Source organism: Anas platyrhynchos, chromosome 11 (genome assembly GCF_047663525.1).
Source record: "Anas platyrhynchos isolate ZD024472 breed Pekin duck chromosome 11, IASCAAS_PekinDuck_T2T, whole genome shotgun sequence".
NCBI lineage: Eukaryota > Metazoa > Chordata > Aves > Anseriformes > Anatidae > Anas > Anas platyrhynchos.
The window spans coordinates 21946175-21959944 of NC_092597.1; the positions used below are offsets into that span (position 1 = coordinate 21946175).

The following is a 13770-nucleotide window of genomic DNA, read 5'->3' on the forward strand; positions in this document are numbered from 1 at the left end:
TGTCTGAATCACAGGGAAGAAGTCTGTTTTCCATGTGAACTTGCTGGCAATTTTTAACTTAGCTGCTGTAAAAAATGACTCAGCCTTGCTCTTGTCACACCCTGAGCAAAGAAGAGAGAAGTCTTAAAACATCAGCTAATTGCCAGAGGAGCCTAGTTTTAAAAAAAAAAAAAAAAAGAAAAAGAAAAAAAATAGAAAAAACACTCGGAAGCTTGACCTTGATTCTTCAATTGGCTGTTTATTTTTATTATGTTACATATTCAAGGTTTTCTCTTTGAAATAATCTTGGCAGCCTGGGCCAAATTCAGGAAGATTTGTCCTAGTTTGTCTGCCGAGCTCAGGTCTATGGGAAGTGACAGTCATGCACCTTTTATAATTTTTTAAAACAAGACTTTGTGACAGTTGCAAACAAGCTTCTTCAGTGCTTTCTTCATAACTGACAAAGTTGGTGAGCGTCAGTCTTCCTGAGTAAGCCCTGTGATGTATTTTTCACCATTAGGAAGCAGAAGAGGATTGTGCAGAGGCGGCGATGGGTCTGGCAGCCAGCTCGATGTCAGAAGTTCTCCTCTTGGACAGAGCAGGCCAAGCAGGGATCATTTCAGAACGAGCCCAGAATTTCAGCGGGACTCGTCCCATCTGTGCTATCTCTGAGTGAAAACACTGCTCAGTTGACCTCCAGTCGATTTCACAGCAGCAAACGCTACCAACTATGCATAAAATGTGGTTGGAGAGCCCGGGTTGGCTGCCATGCCTTCCAGGCTGCTGTTGTGGTGTGTACAGTGCTGCCCTTCCTGAGGCAAGAGGAGTTACATCTCATTTTTCTAATACCTGTTTCTCCTTTTTTCTTCTTCTTCTTTTTTTTTTTTCTGGTGTATATTTAACCCTATACCAAGCCACTGTCTTTCTTAGCAGAGGAAGTGCTCCATTTTTACAGGAACAGGTAGCAAATGCCAAAAGTACCCCCTGCAGTAAGATGGCTATGCACAGATTCCAGACTTTGATAGGTGTGTTGTAAGCATGGAAATATTTAACTTTCCAATGTGTGCAGTGTTAGATTTTTTTTGTGTGTGTGTGTTCCATCATGGACTGGAAAAGAGATTAAACTGCTGCATTTTCCCAGGAAGTGCTTTGCTAGGATTTCTTGCATACAAATGTTATGTGTATGTGTGTGAACCTCCTCTGATTTCTCTGCCCACTGCCTGGCTAATCTCAGTTACATCACCATCGATACAGAAATCTGCAGCAGTTCTGCCCAGGGTTTGCAGCAGCATTATCAATGAAGTAATTAGATCACCATCCTCTGAATATCCTGCCTCCAGCAAGAGTGAAATTCTCTTGGGGCCCGTGGTGCCAGTTAGGAGAAAGGCACAACAATCCCCTTACCAAACTGTCATAAATTCAAGTTAATACTTCCTTTGTATTTGGAATTCATTGCCCCAAAACAGTGGGGTTTCTTGCTTCTGCACAATTTCTAGTCCCTTAACTTCCTTCTAGTCCCTATCTCATTGCAGCCCTTGCTTAGGGGCGTAGCTGGCCCTCCAGTCTGCGGTACTCATGCAGAAGAGACGCTGTCACAGCCGGGCTCCAGAGCAGGAGGAGGAAGAGGAGGGCTGAGCACAAGGTGCTTATTGCTCAGATTTGAAAAGCTGCCCTGCAGTGGGTTGGATTTCACCGAGTTGTCTGAGGTTTTAGAAGTCACTATCCGAATTCTGCAGTTATCTTCCTATCGCATGAAATACCCCGAGGCCAGGGCTCTGCATTTTTGAGGTAAATGACATGTGATAATCTAAATAAAAGTTGAGATAAGTATCGAAGATGAATATCTGAGAAGCGGCAGAGGCTCATGGTCCTGTATGAACCTGCTCAAAGCAGGCTGTGTATCTTAATATCACTGCGGTTAGTTGGGCTGCTCAAGGACAAGTTCTTTTTTGTTCTGAAATAAGAGCCTGGGCCTGCTGTAGGGAGCATCCATTTGAAACAGGACAGGAACAGAGGGAGAGGATAAATGCCAACAGTTCTTTCTTCTGATTTGTTTTCTTGCAGCTTTGCTGAGAATAGTTTAAGCAAGAAAAAGGGGAAATTTGGGAGTTGGGGTGTGTAGTACGTTTTTCCTCCTTGCTCCCCTAGGAGAAGGGGCAATGTTCCTATTATACGGACTGGCAAGCAGAGCCTGGGTAACTTGAGCCAGTGACTGGTGTTGCACAGGAAATTTGAGGCTCTGGAGTCTGAATTCAGGAACTCAACACAAAGAGCCTGCTTTCTCCTGCGAGGTGGAAACCAAATGAGCAAGCCAGCTCAAGGCCTTTGTTCCAATTACTGCCAGAAATCCGTAGCCCTACATGGATATATGCACCCTGTGTTGACTGAAGGACCTGCGGATATCCTCTGGAATGGAATATTCACCCTGACTTTTGTCTGGAATTCTGCATTTTATTGCTTCTGCATGAATAGGGGAAATGCGTGAATAGTTCCTCCACTTCTGAAGTTCAGTCTCCCTCTGAACAGTATATTTGTGATGGTTATAGGAGATAAATGATGGTTCCAATAGAGATTGTGAGACAAATCCACCTTTCTGTGTCCTGCACTGCTGTGTTAGCAGTTAAAGCTCTGTTGCAGACCCAGTGTCTTGATGATGATACGGGTAAATGGGAAGACCCTTACTTGGCAGCAATTGTTTTTGGACCATGGAGATGTCTGGAACTGCTGCCTAAAAGCTTGGATTTTCCCCTACTTATTGTGGTTTAATCCCCACACCCATTTTTGGCTGAATCTCACCATAGCTTTTGACAAAAAAAAAAAAAAAGTCTGCATTCTTGGATAGGAAGGAACAGAATGGAATACTCACTGCCAGCCGAGGTTGTTAAAATGGCTAATTCCCTGTTAAAACATTTCTCACATGCCTAGGCAAGCTGTGCTTGCATTCGGATTTCCATACCGGGGTCTTTACACCTTTCTCTTCTAGCCTGAAGAGGTCTATTAAAAAATCCTACCCCCAAAAAAATTCTATTCAAAAATCCACATGGCACACATTTAGTAGAGTATTGGGTCCTTCCTGAACTCTTTCTGAGAGCGGGAGGTTTGTGGTATGTGATTTTGCTAATGCAGAGCGTGTGATTTTACCCAGCGCTGTTAGGTAGGACTGTGATGGGTTTGTTTCTGTTCCAGCAGAAGTCGTGGTGGAGATGTAATTGTCTTGGCATAAGCCTTTTGCTGGCATCACTACGAACTGCAGTATGGTATAACCTGCATCAGTAGTAGAATTTCCTTGCTGATTAAGCTGTATTTCTATTAGGGACAATTTTAACTGATGTAGGATGGAACTACAGTGATGCTGCCCCCCTTCTCTCCCCACCAATGTGTTCCTCCCTGCACTTGCATCAGTACCATTGTAAGTCTGGTTTTGGTCACCATTGGTCACCTGGGAGCTAAACCAGCTGAAAATTCTCTAAAATACAGAATAATAGGGTTAGAAGTGCTCTGAATATGCTCAGAAGTGGCTGGATAGGTATCAGTACCACTTGAGGGCTTTGTAGTGTAGAAGTGGCTTTCTGCATTACCTGGGTTTGGAGTTCTTGGGGTAATTCAAAGCACTAGGAAAAACTAGTCAAGTGTATCAGAACAAACATGCTCTTCCCTGGTGAGGTTTTCTCATGCCAGAAAAACCTTCTAGTCTGTTAGCATCAGTACCACATCCTAGCACAGGGTAGCTAGGAATAACTTTATGTCCTAAATCCCAACTGATTGCTGTCCAGTGAAGTAAACATGCTGGGCTGTTACAGCTGAGAGAAAATTGCGTACAGAGTTGAAAACAAGACTTTGTAAGTGAAAAAGCTGTTAAATATTCAGGCTTGGAAAAGCTAACAGTAAAGCAGGATTTGTTTGGTTCAGGGTAACTCTGTAAGTCTGCGTAATTTGATTTCCTGTTGCAGTTAGCTTGGTGTGTTTTGTGTGGGATGCCTTGTGGCACGATGGTGAATGTGGCTTTAGACAGCTTGTTCTCTCTGCCTTGGTTTCCCCAGTGATACCATGGACATAATATTTCCATTCATATTTGTTGGGCTGTCCTGAGGATTTGCTAGTGAACATTTGAAAAGCACTAAATATGATTGTTATTAATTTCTAAAAAGTGCAACTTATTCCATCCTCCTACATATTTACCTGTGCTGTCTCCATTACTTGGATTTCTGAGTCTCAAATAAGCATTTGAGTTAGACCTTTGTTTCCTTTTTCTTCTCCCTTCCCCAAATGTATTCCTTTTAATTTTAATTTCGGAGTTAAAAATCTCAAATGCTAAATACTCGAAATTGAAAAGCAAATTAAACTTGCTGTCAGGTTCTTGCTGCCTCCTGGTGGTGAATTAATGATCAGTTCACTGAGGCTGTTTTAGGAATGAGTTGTGTCAAAACCATTGAGTTTATGAAAACATTTTGGGACTAGCGGATTTAAAATGAGTATTTTGCATTGTAGATCTCATTGGAAGGCAATGAAAAGATTTTCAAAGTGGAGCCTTGGGTTGTTTCCCTGCATTAATGGCCATTATGTGTTTGTGTTTTCTTCTGTCTGAGCTGGAACCTGAAATAAGTAGTTTTGCCACCCACAATTTCTGTTTTATTTTTTTTTATTTATTTATTTTTCCAAAGGGGATAAAATGGCTTCCTCATATAACTGTCAAAAGCAGCAAAATATTATCTAGAAAGGAGGTGACTGCCAAAATCATCTCTCTCAGATAATAAAGTATCTTCCTGAATTATACTGAACAGACTTGTGATGTTGAGAAATGCTTTACAGGAGGGTGTTTGCCTTTCCCTGCCTGTCCCAGATGTTGCTTTTCAACATTTAACCCTAAACCTAAACCTTCCTAGAACAGCACTGGGCTGCTGTTGCTGGAGGGTTTGTGATGGAGGAGTGGTGCCCAGGTATATATTAATTATTCCAGCAGCAGGCATCCTCATGAGAAGTCATCATCACACTCACAGACCTATCCATGCCCTCTTAACAGAGACCCACAAGCTTTTCAGATGCTGGCTGCTCCACAGGGCTTCCCCCGGCGCTGAGAGGGGTGGTTTTGGGCAAGGGCAGCTCACCCTCCGTGGGGCAGACCAGAGCTAGTGTTGGACAGGCAGAGAAGGCCTGGTCCTCTGCCTGCGCTCGGTCGTGGTCTTGGGAGTGAAGTCATGGAGCAGCTATATAGTGCGGGCTGCTGATATCCAGGCATGATTTCATCTCTGAGTCAGTTCAATTCCTAGAAGCAGATTGGAAAGTGAGCAAAATGTTTATGCCTGGGCTCTGATCTGCCAGATTCCCAGCGGTGCAACGGGCCCAGAGCAATCAAGCAAGAGGGCTTTTACTAATGTGGTTTTCCCTTCTTTTTTTTTTTTTCTTCTCTGAAATATGCAGGCTTTGTGTGTGAACTGGTCAAACCTCAAACTGCCCTGGGTGGATCTGGACTGGCTGATTGATATTTCCTGTCAGATAACGGAGCTTGATTTGTCTGCCAACTGCCTGGTCTCCCTTCCATCCGTGATCCCATGGGGCCTGATAAACCTCAGGAAGCTCAGCCTGGCTGACAATCAGCTGACGGAGTTACCCAGCGTACAGTCATCCGACGAAATTATATGTACAAGGTGTGTGTGCTGGAAGTCTTTGGCAACAGGAGTTTTTGCTAGCATTTTATTGATGCCTGACTAATTTCTGTAATCACAGGTTGCTCGAGGTCGATGTATCCAGCAACAGGCTCTCTACTCTCCCTTCTGGATTCCTACATCTTAAAAACCTTAAAAAACTCATCGCTGCCAAAAACCATATGGAGAAGTTATTTGACGAGGAAAACAGTACGTGCAGTCCCTTGTTATGCTTGCATTTCAAGGCCTGATTTGTAGAGGAGAACCCCAAACTGTTATAATAATGACTTAAAGCCAGTATTAGCTACAGATGCTTAGCATCTCTCAAGTCTTTGTCCAAAGAACATGAAATGCCTGTTTATTTTTTATCCCTCATGATATCTTTTGGCTCTTGTCTAGCGAGTATTCATCATCTGGCTGGATGAGACTGCTCTCATGCTTACACCAAGCCTGCAATGCTTTGTGTTTTCCAGCAACTAATTGGATTGGCTTAAGGAAGCTGCAGGAGTTTGACGTCTCTGACAACAGGTTGGTGGAACTTCCAACGGTTTTTCTATACTGCTTCAAGTCCCTAAACATACTGAATGTTTCCAGAAATCAGCTGAAAGTGTTTCCAGATCCCTGGGCCTGCCCCTTGGTAAGTCAAACTGCTCTGTCAGAGTCACAGGCTGTAAAAGCTGTTGAAACAGTGCAAAATCTATGCTGTGATGCTTACAAAGCTGTCAGATGTCTTAGGCTAAAAAAGTTTTTATAGAACAGTCAGCCTTTGTTCAAAGTTAACTTTGCCCAAGCCCATGGATAAATGAGGCATCCATACCTGCACGTTACTGTCACTTTATTCATTACTACTACAGGAAAAGTTAATGACAAGACCCTGTGGATAGCAGGAGAACAGTATTCTTTGGCACAGTGTTTGTTTATGATTGAAAAGCAAACGGAGATGGTTTTCAAAATAACTTTTGAAATAGTTTTAGGCCAACAAAGGATTTGCCCATCAATTAAGTGAATGAATCTGCTCAGCAAATACTCTGTGCCTGCATGTGCAATAGCTTATCTAGATCAAAATATCTGAAGAAGTAGCCTGGAATGAGTGTGTTAATGCCTTAAATGCATGACATCTGACCTGCCTGATTTTCTAAAGAGATAATTACCACTCTTTGGGTGTTTTTTTTTTTTTCTTTTATGTTTTCCAGAAATGTTGCAAAGCATCTAGAAACTTACTGGAATTCCTACCTGATGCATTCACTGTTTTCTGGAAAAATCACCTCAGAGAACTGGATTTTTCTGAGAACTCGCTAAAAGAAGTTCCACTGGGACTCTTCCAGCTTGAAGTAAGTGTCATTTCTTCCCACCTTGCACATATTTCTCTTAATACCTACTCAGAGCTCAGTGTCATAGTGGTGACTGCCTGCTAAGGTAGGAGACTGCCTGCTGTTTTATGGCCATGAATGCAGCCATGGTGCAGAGCCTCTGAGCACCCCAGGAACCCCATGAGTGATTCCAGTCCGGCCCTTATTAAGTGTCATGGCATATCTAGATTTTGATGCAGGTCTTCGAAGAATTCTTTGGATGTCTTTGATTTTTGGGAGCACAATGCAGAAGACAACCACTGCATTATGGCTGCATGTTATAACCTTTGAAATACAAACATTCTCAAGTGTGCTCACAAATAAATGTGTGTTTTTGTAATCTGGCACACTGGTGTTATGTGGTTAAGTACTAGTTGTTCTTTGCTGCTATTATGATTTGATATGATTTGAAAATGGCATATTTGAATGCCCTTAGCAGTGCTACTTGACATCTCTTATCTTTCGGCTTGTGCAAATTAAATAATTCTTCCCAGTGGATGGCAGAGACCCACAGTTTTACTTCAGAATTCTTCAGAATCTGTGGCTTCACACAGTTTTGACATGAAACCAAGCAGAACTTGGGGGTTTCCTCCAAGGTTCCCTTCTAGATTGTGAAACTCAATGATGTAGACAGAAACAGAGGTAAATATTTCTGCAGAAGTATGTTAGTTTTTCACTGCTGGCCTCTGTGGCAGGGATGCAGAAGTGATGGTTTATATCCGTGTCCAGTTTGAATCACAGCAGTCTGCTGCAAATACGCCTCTTGCTCATGCCTAGAGGAGTGCTGAGGATCATTTGCTGCCTCGGTTGTTTCTAACGATCCCTGTAGATTTGTGCTTGCTTTTTGAAAATTGAAAAGCATTTGTTTTCAATTGGCATTTCTCCTGAAATGGAATGAATCCTATGGACTATTGTCTCCAAAACTTTTTTTTTTCTTTTTTTTTTTTTTCTGTATGCATTAAAAATAACCCCCCTGGGTGGGAACTACCATGGTAGATTTTAAATGCCAAATGATGCTTCAAGGGCACATTTCCTTGGCTGCTGCTGCTCAGAGGCTGCAGAGGGATATGAAGGTGCCAAGCACGGGGCATCAGAGAAGACCTTAGTGCAATCCCTACTGATGATCTCTCTTTAAAGATAGAGAACTCTGTCTGCCGTAACTAATGCCAGTTTTTACCTGTATCTCTTCAGATTTACTGTCACAGAAGAAATAAATAACAGGTATTTTCAGTCCCACCGGGGCCAGACTGTATTGAGCACCTAAAGTCCATGCCTAGATCAGCTGTGGCTTGGTCTACTCCTTGATTATAGAATTCATGTCAGTGAATAGGGTTGCGCTTGCACTCCACTCCTCCCCAGGGGTGCACTCCACCCCTCCCCAACTTAGTTCTGAGACTAGTTAGCTTCTCTTGAAGAGACCTGACCTGCGTTGTGTGGATTTGTTCAGGTAAGGCTGGTCAGCTTTTCCACCTCACGAGCTGACTGAGGCAGCCTAATCTGGGTGCTGCTGTCCCTTTCCTCTGGTACAATCTAACACACCAGAGCTCTTTTTTGCATGCTGCAGCAGCAGATTTGAAGGAAGCTGTCTGCTGCTGCCATTCTCTTAATTCTGGAAGCACTCGTTCCCTTCCTGAAAGGCAACAAAAATGGAGAAGTTCGAGATGAGAGAGAAGAGGCAATTGCAAAACAAGGACCGTGGATCTCCAGAATTAGTCCTGAAGAGTCACAGCCAGTTGAAAGTAACTAATTTTCCCCCTATGGAGCAAGCACATAAGCATTGCATATAATCCCACCAGGCGCTCAGCTCTCCTGGAGCGTGGCCTTTGTCAGTGTTTGTGGGAGACATGTAACGTGGATACAGCCGACTGAAAACGAAGCGTCCCAGCTAGACCACACAGAACTGAGTTTGTGCTAATTCTGGACTGTGCAGCCTCCCTTCCCTCCAGCCCCCTGCTCAGGGATATTTCGGGAGAGAAGTTTGAAGCATTGTCATTGAACGGCCTCATGCTGATACTTGGAGAGAGCTCGACACCAGGCGCCAAGGGAGGACCGTGTCTTCCTTCCAACAGGAGGTCTGAGCCAGCGGCAGACTGATGATGATAAAACCATTGGCTGTCAAGACAAGAGTGGTGGGGAGGGTTTTATAAGTTTGCACAGTTCTCCAACCTTTTCCTCTGGTGGTTCGCTCTGCATATTTGCAGTTTTCCATTTCACTTCACCTTCCCTAGGTCCCACCAGGGCCCAGTGCTGCACCTCTCCTATCACTAGAGGGAGCATTTTGCGCGCTAATTGCCATTGCAACCACTGCTGGATGTCCATTGCTTTTGTCACATGGATACCTCCTATTTTTTCCATTTGCAAAAAAGGGAGGAAGGCCAACAAGGCTTTGTGAAACACTGTTAATCTTGCTTGATGAAAAGGGGCATAAACCTTTTATATTATGTGGAGCACATAAAACATTTAACACACTTGAAGCCAAAGTCTCTGCTGGTAAAACAGGAGTTCCGTGGGGTATAATTCATTAATACTGCTGTACTTATGGCACGAGATAATTTAGCTGATGATTTGCTTATCTCATTTTTTATGGGGGAACTTGCAGAATAAACCGGCTTGGAAATCCTACATAGACAATTGTTTTTCAGCGGGAAATTGGATTTTCAGCCAAATGAAAATGCTCGTTTGAGCCTTAACATTATTTTTAAAGACAGATGGAAGAGCAGAAACTTTACACATCTGAATGCAAAATGCATTTTTTCTTTTGCATTTCAGTTAAACTTTAAAGGAGGGCCTGTGTTTAACTTTACTGACGGTATATGCAGCCAAATCCTATCTGTACAGTGTTAATGGTATAAATCAGCTTCAATTCTTGTTTTTGAAATTTCTTCCTGGTGTGAGGAGAAAAAAAAGCAGGTGAATTCTATAAATCACAGAAAGATGATGTAAATCCTTTCAATTTTAACAAACAAATAATAACAAAGCAATTGCAAACTTTCCTTGTGTGAAATAGTTCACATCTTTCACGTTGATCTTATACGTATGAAACAGGGATAAGTCCATTCTGACACTAGCTTGCAGAGACATAAACGAATTCTCATCCGTATGTGGCTTACTGTGTACATAGATCATGCTGTTCTTTTCCATTTGGAAGGGTTTCCTTACTAAAAGTAAAATGTCCTCCTAAATGGGTTGTTTCCAATTGAATCTGTCAGCAAGTAGACTAATAATCTCCCAAAACTAATAGTGGTATTGCTTTGTGCAAAAAATATACTTGCTGTAGACAGAAATGAAATTTTTTTTGCATGCTAGGCAGGCTGGACAGGATGTTCTGATGAAAAAGATGTGCTTTCTTCTTGTTTCAGTTCTTTAAAAGCCATGCTAAAAAATCTCTTTCTGTGTGTTTGATATACTTTGTCTTCTAACTCCAAGCTACTCTTCTTTTAGTCTTTGGTGTCCCTGAAGTTGCTGGGAAATCAGTTAGCTGCATTGCCTTCACAAGATAAGTGGAATTGCAAACAGCTGAAATCACTGGATCTTTCAAAAAACCAACTTGGGAAGTAAGTGTGGTGTGGTTCTTTTTTTTCTTTTTTTCTTTTTTTTTTCCTGAGAAAACAAAAGCTGAAGAAATTATAGCAAAGCCAATCCCTTGTGTAATACAAAGGGTGTCAGTAGTGAATTAATTACCTGCAATGAAGGCGTTGACATCAGCATACCACGTCTCCAAGCATATTGTGTGTCTCTGACAGTGATGAATTATCCGTTACTGCTTCTTTAGATGCTTAGCAGACTATATCATTTATTAAATAGATTACTGATAATGGCAGTTTAACTTCAGAACATGTAGGAATTTCTTTAACCCAATGTGTGGCTCATCACTACAGATACTAGTTTGTGGGGATCAGATCTTAACCATAAACCATCTGGCTGGGCTGCAGTTTGCAGTTAGTGTGGGAGTATTGTTTTGGAAAATATGAGAAATCTTTGTTGGTTTTTTTTTTTTTTTTAATGGAAGTGTAAGCAGCTGCAAGTTCATAGAGCATACTGACATTAATAAGGTCATCCAATGAAAAGGTGATGTTCTCCTATCTAGAAATTACAACAGGGATGTTTAACACAGAGACTTAAAGGTCCGTTGTCTTCTCCAGAGCTGCGTTTATCTGTGTTATACTTCTGTCCTCCCATCTGGGTGACTGCCCAAAAAAATTTCTGGAGTCTTCATGAGTTGCTGTGTCAGTTGCTAAGGTCATATTATCATTTTTCAGCCTCGGTGTGTTTCCCTAGTTGTGTTGTTGGGTCTCCTTGTCAGAGACTCTCTGGCGAGAGCAGGGAGTGGCAACAGGTCGGTTCTCCAGTGCTCCTCGTGAAGCTTGTTCAATTTGCTGTTTGACAGGCTACTTAACCTTGACACCCATAAAGCTGGGGGTCAAGTGCTCTCGCCCTGGGAGCTGAAAGCACAGCCTTGCAGAGCTCTGTTAATTTGCCAGAAGAAAACCATTGGGCCTGGACAAGTATTGGTGGAGTCTAGCTCTGTGATAGCACAGCGGGTTTCAATACCATCAAAACCAGAAAGGAACACGTAGGAAATGTGCTGTGCATCCCACAGCCTTGGGTAGGGTCCAGCTCTGCTCTGCATCTGTCACAGGCACAGTACTCAACTGCCACATCTAAGCTCATTTTCCCACATGTTGCCATTTTGTCTTGCTGACAGGAATGACGAGGGATTTAAAACGAAGCGGATTCCCTTTTTCACCACGAGGAGCAGGGTGCGTTGTGGCCCAGAGGCAGGTAAGGTGCACAGCAGTGCAAACGCTGAGAATGGGGCTGAGGTGGGCTGTGAAGCAGCAGGAATCTGTGGAGTTTGCCTGGGGGGAGATCAGCATAAACTCAGCTGCAATTTTAAGTGCAATTGCACTTAAATAAAGAGAAAATGTGTTCAGATAAAATATTTCTAAAGAAGCAGTGCAGCTGGTTCGTATCATCAACATACGAAGGTAAAGAATGGGTAAGACCTGTTTCTTTCAGGGAACTTTTATTCTGTTGGTGAATATTATTCTTCTTAGCCAGAGCACTAACTGGTGCATTGAAGGGAAACTAAACCATAATTAGTTACTCCTAGGATTGTCTCTGTTGTTGATTTTGCAAATAGCATGTTTTCCCCTGTCTCTGTGATTTGCCTCTGAAGTTTGCAGCAGAGCACAGGAGATATCCTGGATTTAACGCACATGAAACACCAGACAGAACAAAGAAATATTTGAATATATTTTTACGGTTTCCTGCTCACTGTGAGATTCATCTGCATTTCTTTTTGTTTGTTTGCTTTATTTTAAATCGCTTGGAGAGCTTTCTCATTCTGAACTGCCTGCAGAATGACTCGCTCTAAAGCAGTCTTTGAGAATCACGGAGTGGCATAGAGCTGGCATTTTTGTGACACGCAGCAGAGCAGTCCTCAGCTGCTCATGGGATTGAAAGGCCTTCCTGCAATTGCTTTCATAGTGAGTTCCCCTGAAAAATGTGCATTTGCATCAATGTGAATAGGTAAAACGAAGTTACAATAAGAGAACATGTATAGCCAGAGTGGTGTTTGTCCTAACGTGCAGTCTGTCCATCTGGGAGGCAGAGGGTCTACCTGAAGCTCCAGGTAAAACTAATCTTGCCCCAATTCCTCTGTGAAAGTAGAGGCTACTGTGCAGCAAGTCATGTGTGTGCACCCAAATGAGGAGAAAGAGTTGGACTGTGCTGTTTTGCAAATAGGAGATGGAAAGTTGGAATGGAAATGCTGTAACATCAGTGAAATCCTGAACATGGAAGAATTGGAAGGAGTCTGAATCTTGCCAATCTGTAGAGTCTTGATGTATCCTGGACCTCCTGTGTGAACAGCTACCGCAGCTTTTCCCAAGGGAGAGGAGGGCAGAAGTAGTAAGCAGAGTGCAAAGGGCACAGCTAAAACCAGCTCTAAAAGGGAATTGCTGTCCTAATGGAAAGTTCTGCGTGCTGCAAACCCAGCATAACCCCCCTGCGTAAGGCAGGAGAGGGTGGACTCTGCATTTGTAACATTTGAAAAACCTTGGCACGTAATAGCCTGGTGAAACTCTGAGCTGCCTGAGGTTGCCTTGGGTTGTGGCAGGGCACAGGGTAGCCCACCTGGCTGGTGCCATGGTTGAATAGCCACAGAGACAGAGCAAAGCCAGCTCATCCTTTTCTCTCTGTTCCTGTGCCAAGTATAGCTTGGTGAGACTAGAGGATGTGGCCAAGAATTTAAAGAACAAGAGAAAACAGAAGTTGGAACACATCAGCAGCTCACAGAAATCTCCTAGCGAGGTGGGGGGCAGGTTTCCATATGATTTTACCAACAAAAGTGTTTACACAAGTCTAGATTATATAAAGAGAAGAATTTATGGATGCTCACTGTACCTGTTTGATAAGTCTCAGAATAGCTTCTTGCACACGCATGTGGTGTTGGTGGCATTTACTCATCCAAAAATATATTTTCAGGATGGGATTTGTTTTAATTTTCTACAGTTCTTTAAGAGAAAATTTGAGCTCAAGCCAGAGGAGTCATAAATAACTCATGAATAAATAATTGCAATTCATAAACACCTTGAGCTTGCTTCCAATACAGTACAGTCCTTTTCGCTTTGGGCTCTTTGGTGAATTGAGAGTATTGCTACTATTTTAGGTGTTTGCTTCTACGTGTCCAAGGGGGACTAAATCTGTCTGTGCCTAGGTGTGCACTGAAGAGGAACAATGAAAAGTTTAAGTCCAGCGATGAGCCAGAAAGGAAGTAAATTGAATCCATGAATAAG

The 13770-nt window shown here is 42.7% G+C and overlaps 1 protein-coding gene across 3 annotated transcripts in view; it reads left to right on the top strand.

The window, feature by feature from the left end:
• The window catches only part of LRRK1 (leucine rich repeat kinase 1), a 76502-nt gene that overhangs the window by 26711 nt on the left and 36021 nt on the right, over positions 1–13770 (top strand). For all 3 annotated transcript variants that reach the window (XM_038184842.2, XM_038184844.2, XM_038184845.2), the window contains 6 exons: positions 5398–5624; positions 5704–5831; positions 6095–6258; positions 6815–6952; positions 10412–10524; positions 11676–11752. In XM_038184842.2, coding sequence (XP_038040770.2) covers positions 5398–5624; positions 5704–5831; positions 6095–6258; positions 6815–6952; positions 10412–10524; positions 11676–11752 — 847 coding nt within the window. The remainder of the gene's footprint in view (positions 1–5397; positions 5625–5703; positions 5832–6094; positions 6259–6814; positions 6953–10411; positions 10525–11675; positions 11753–13770) is intronic.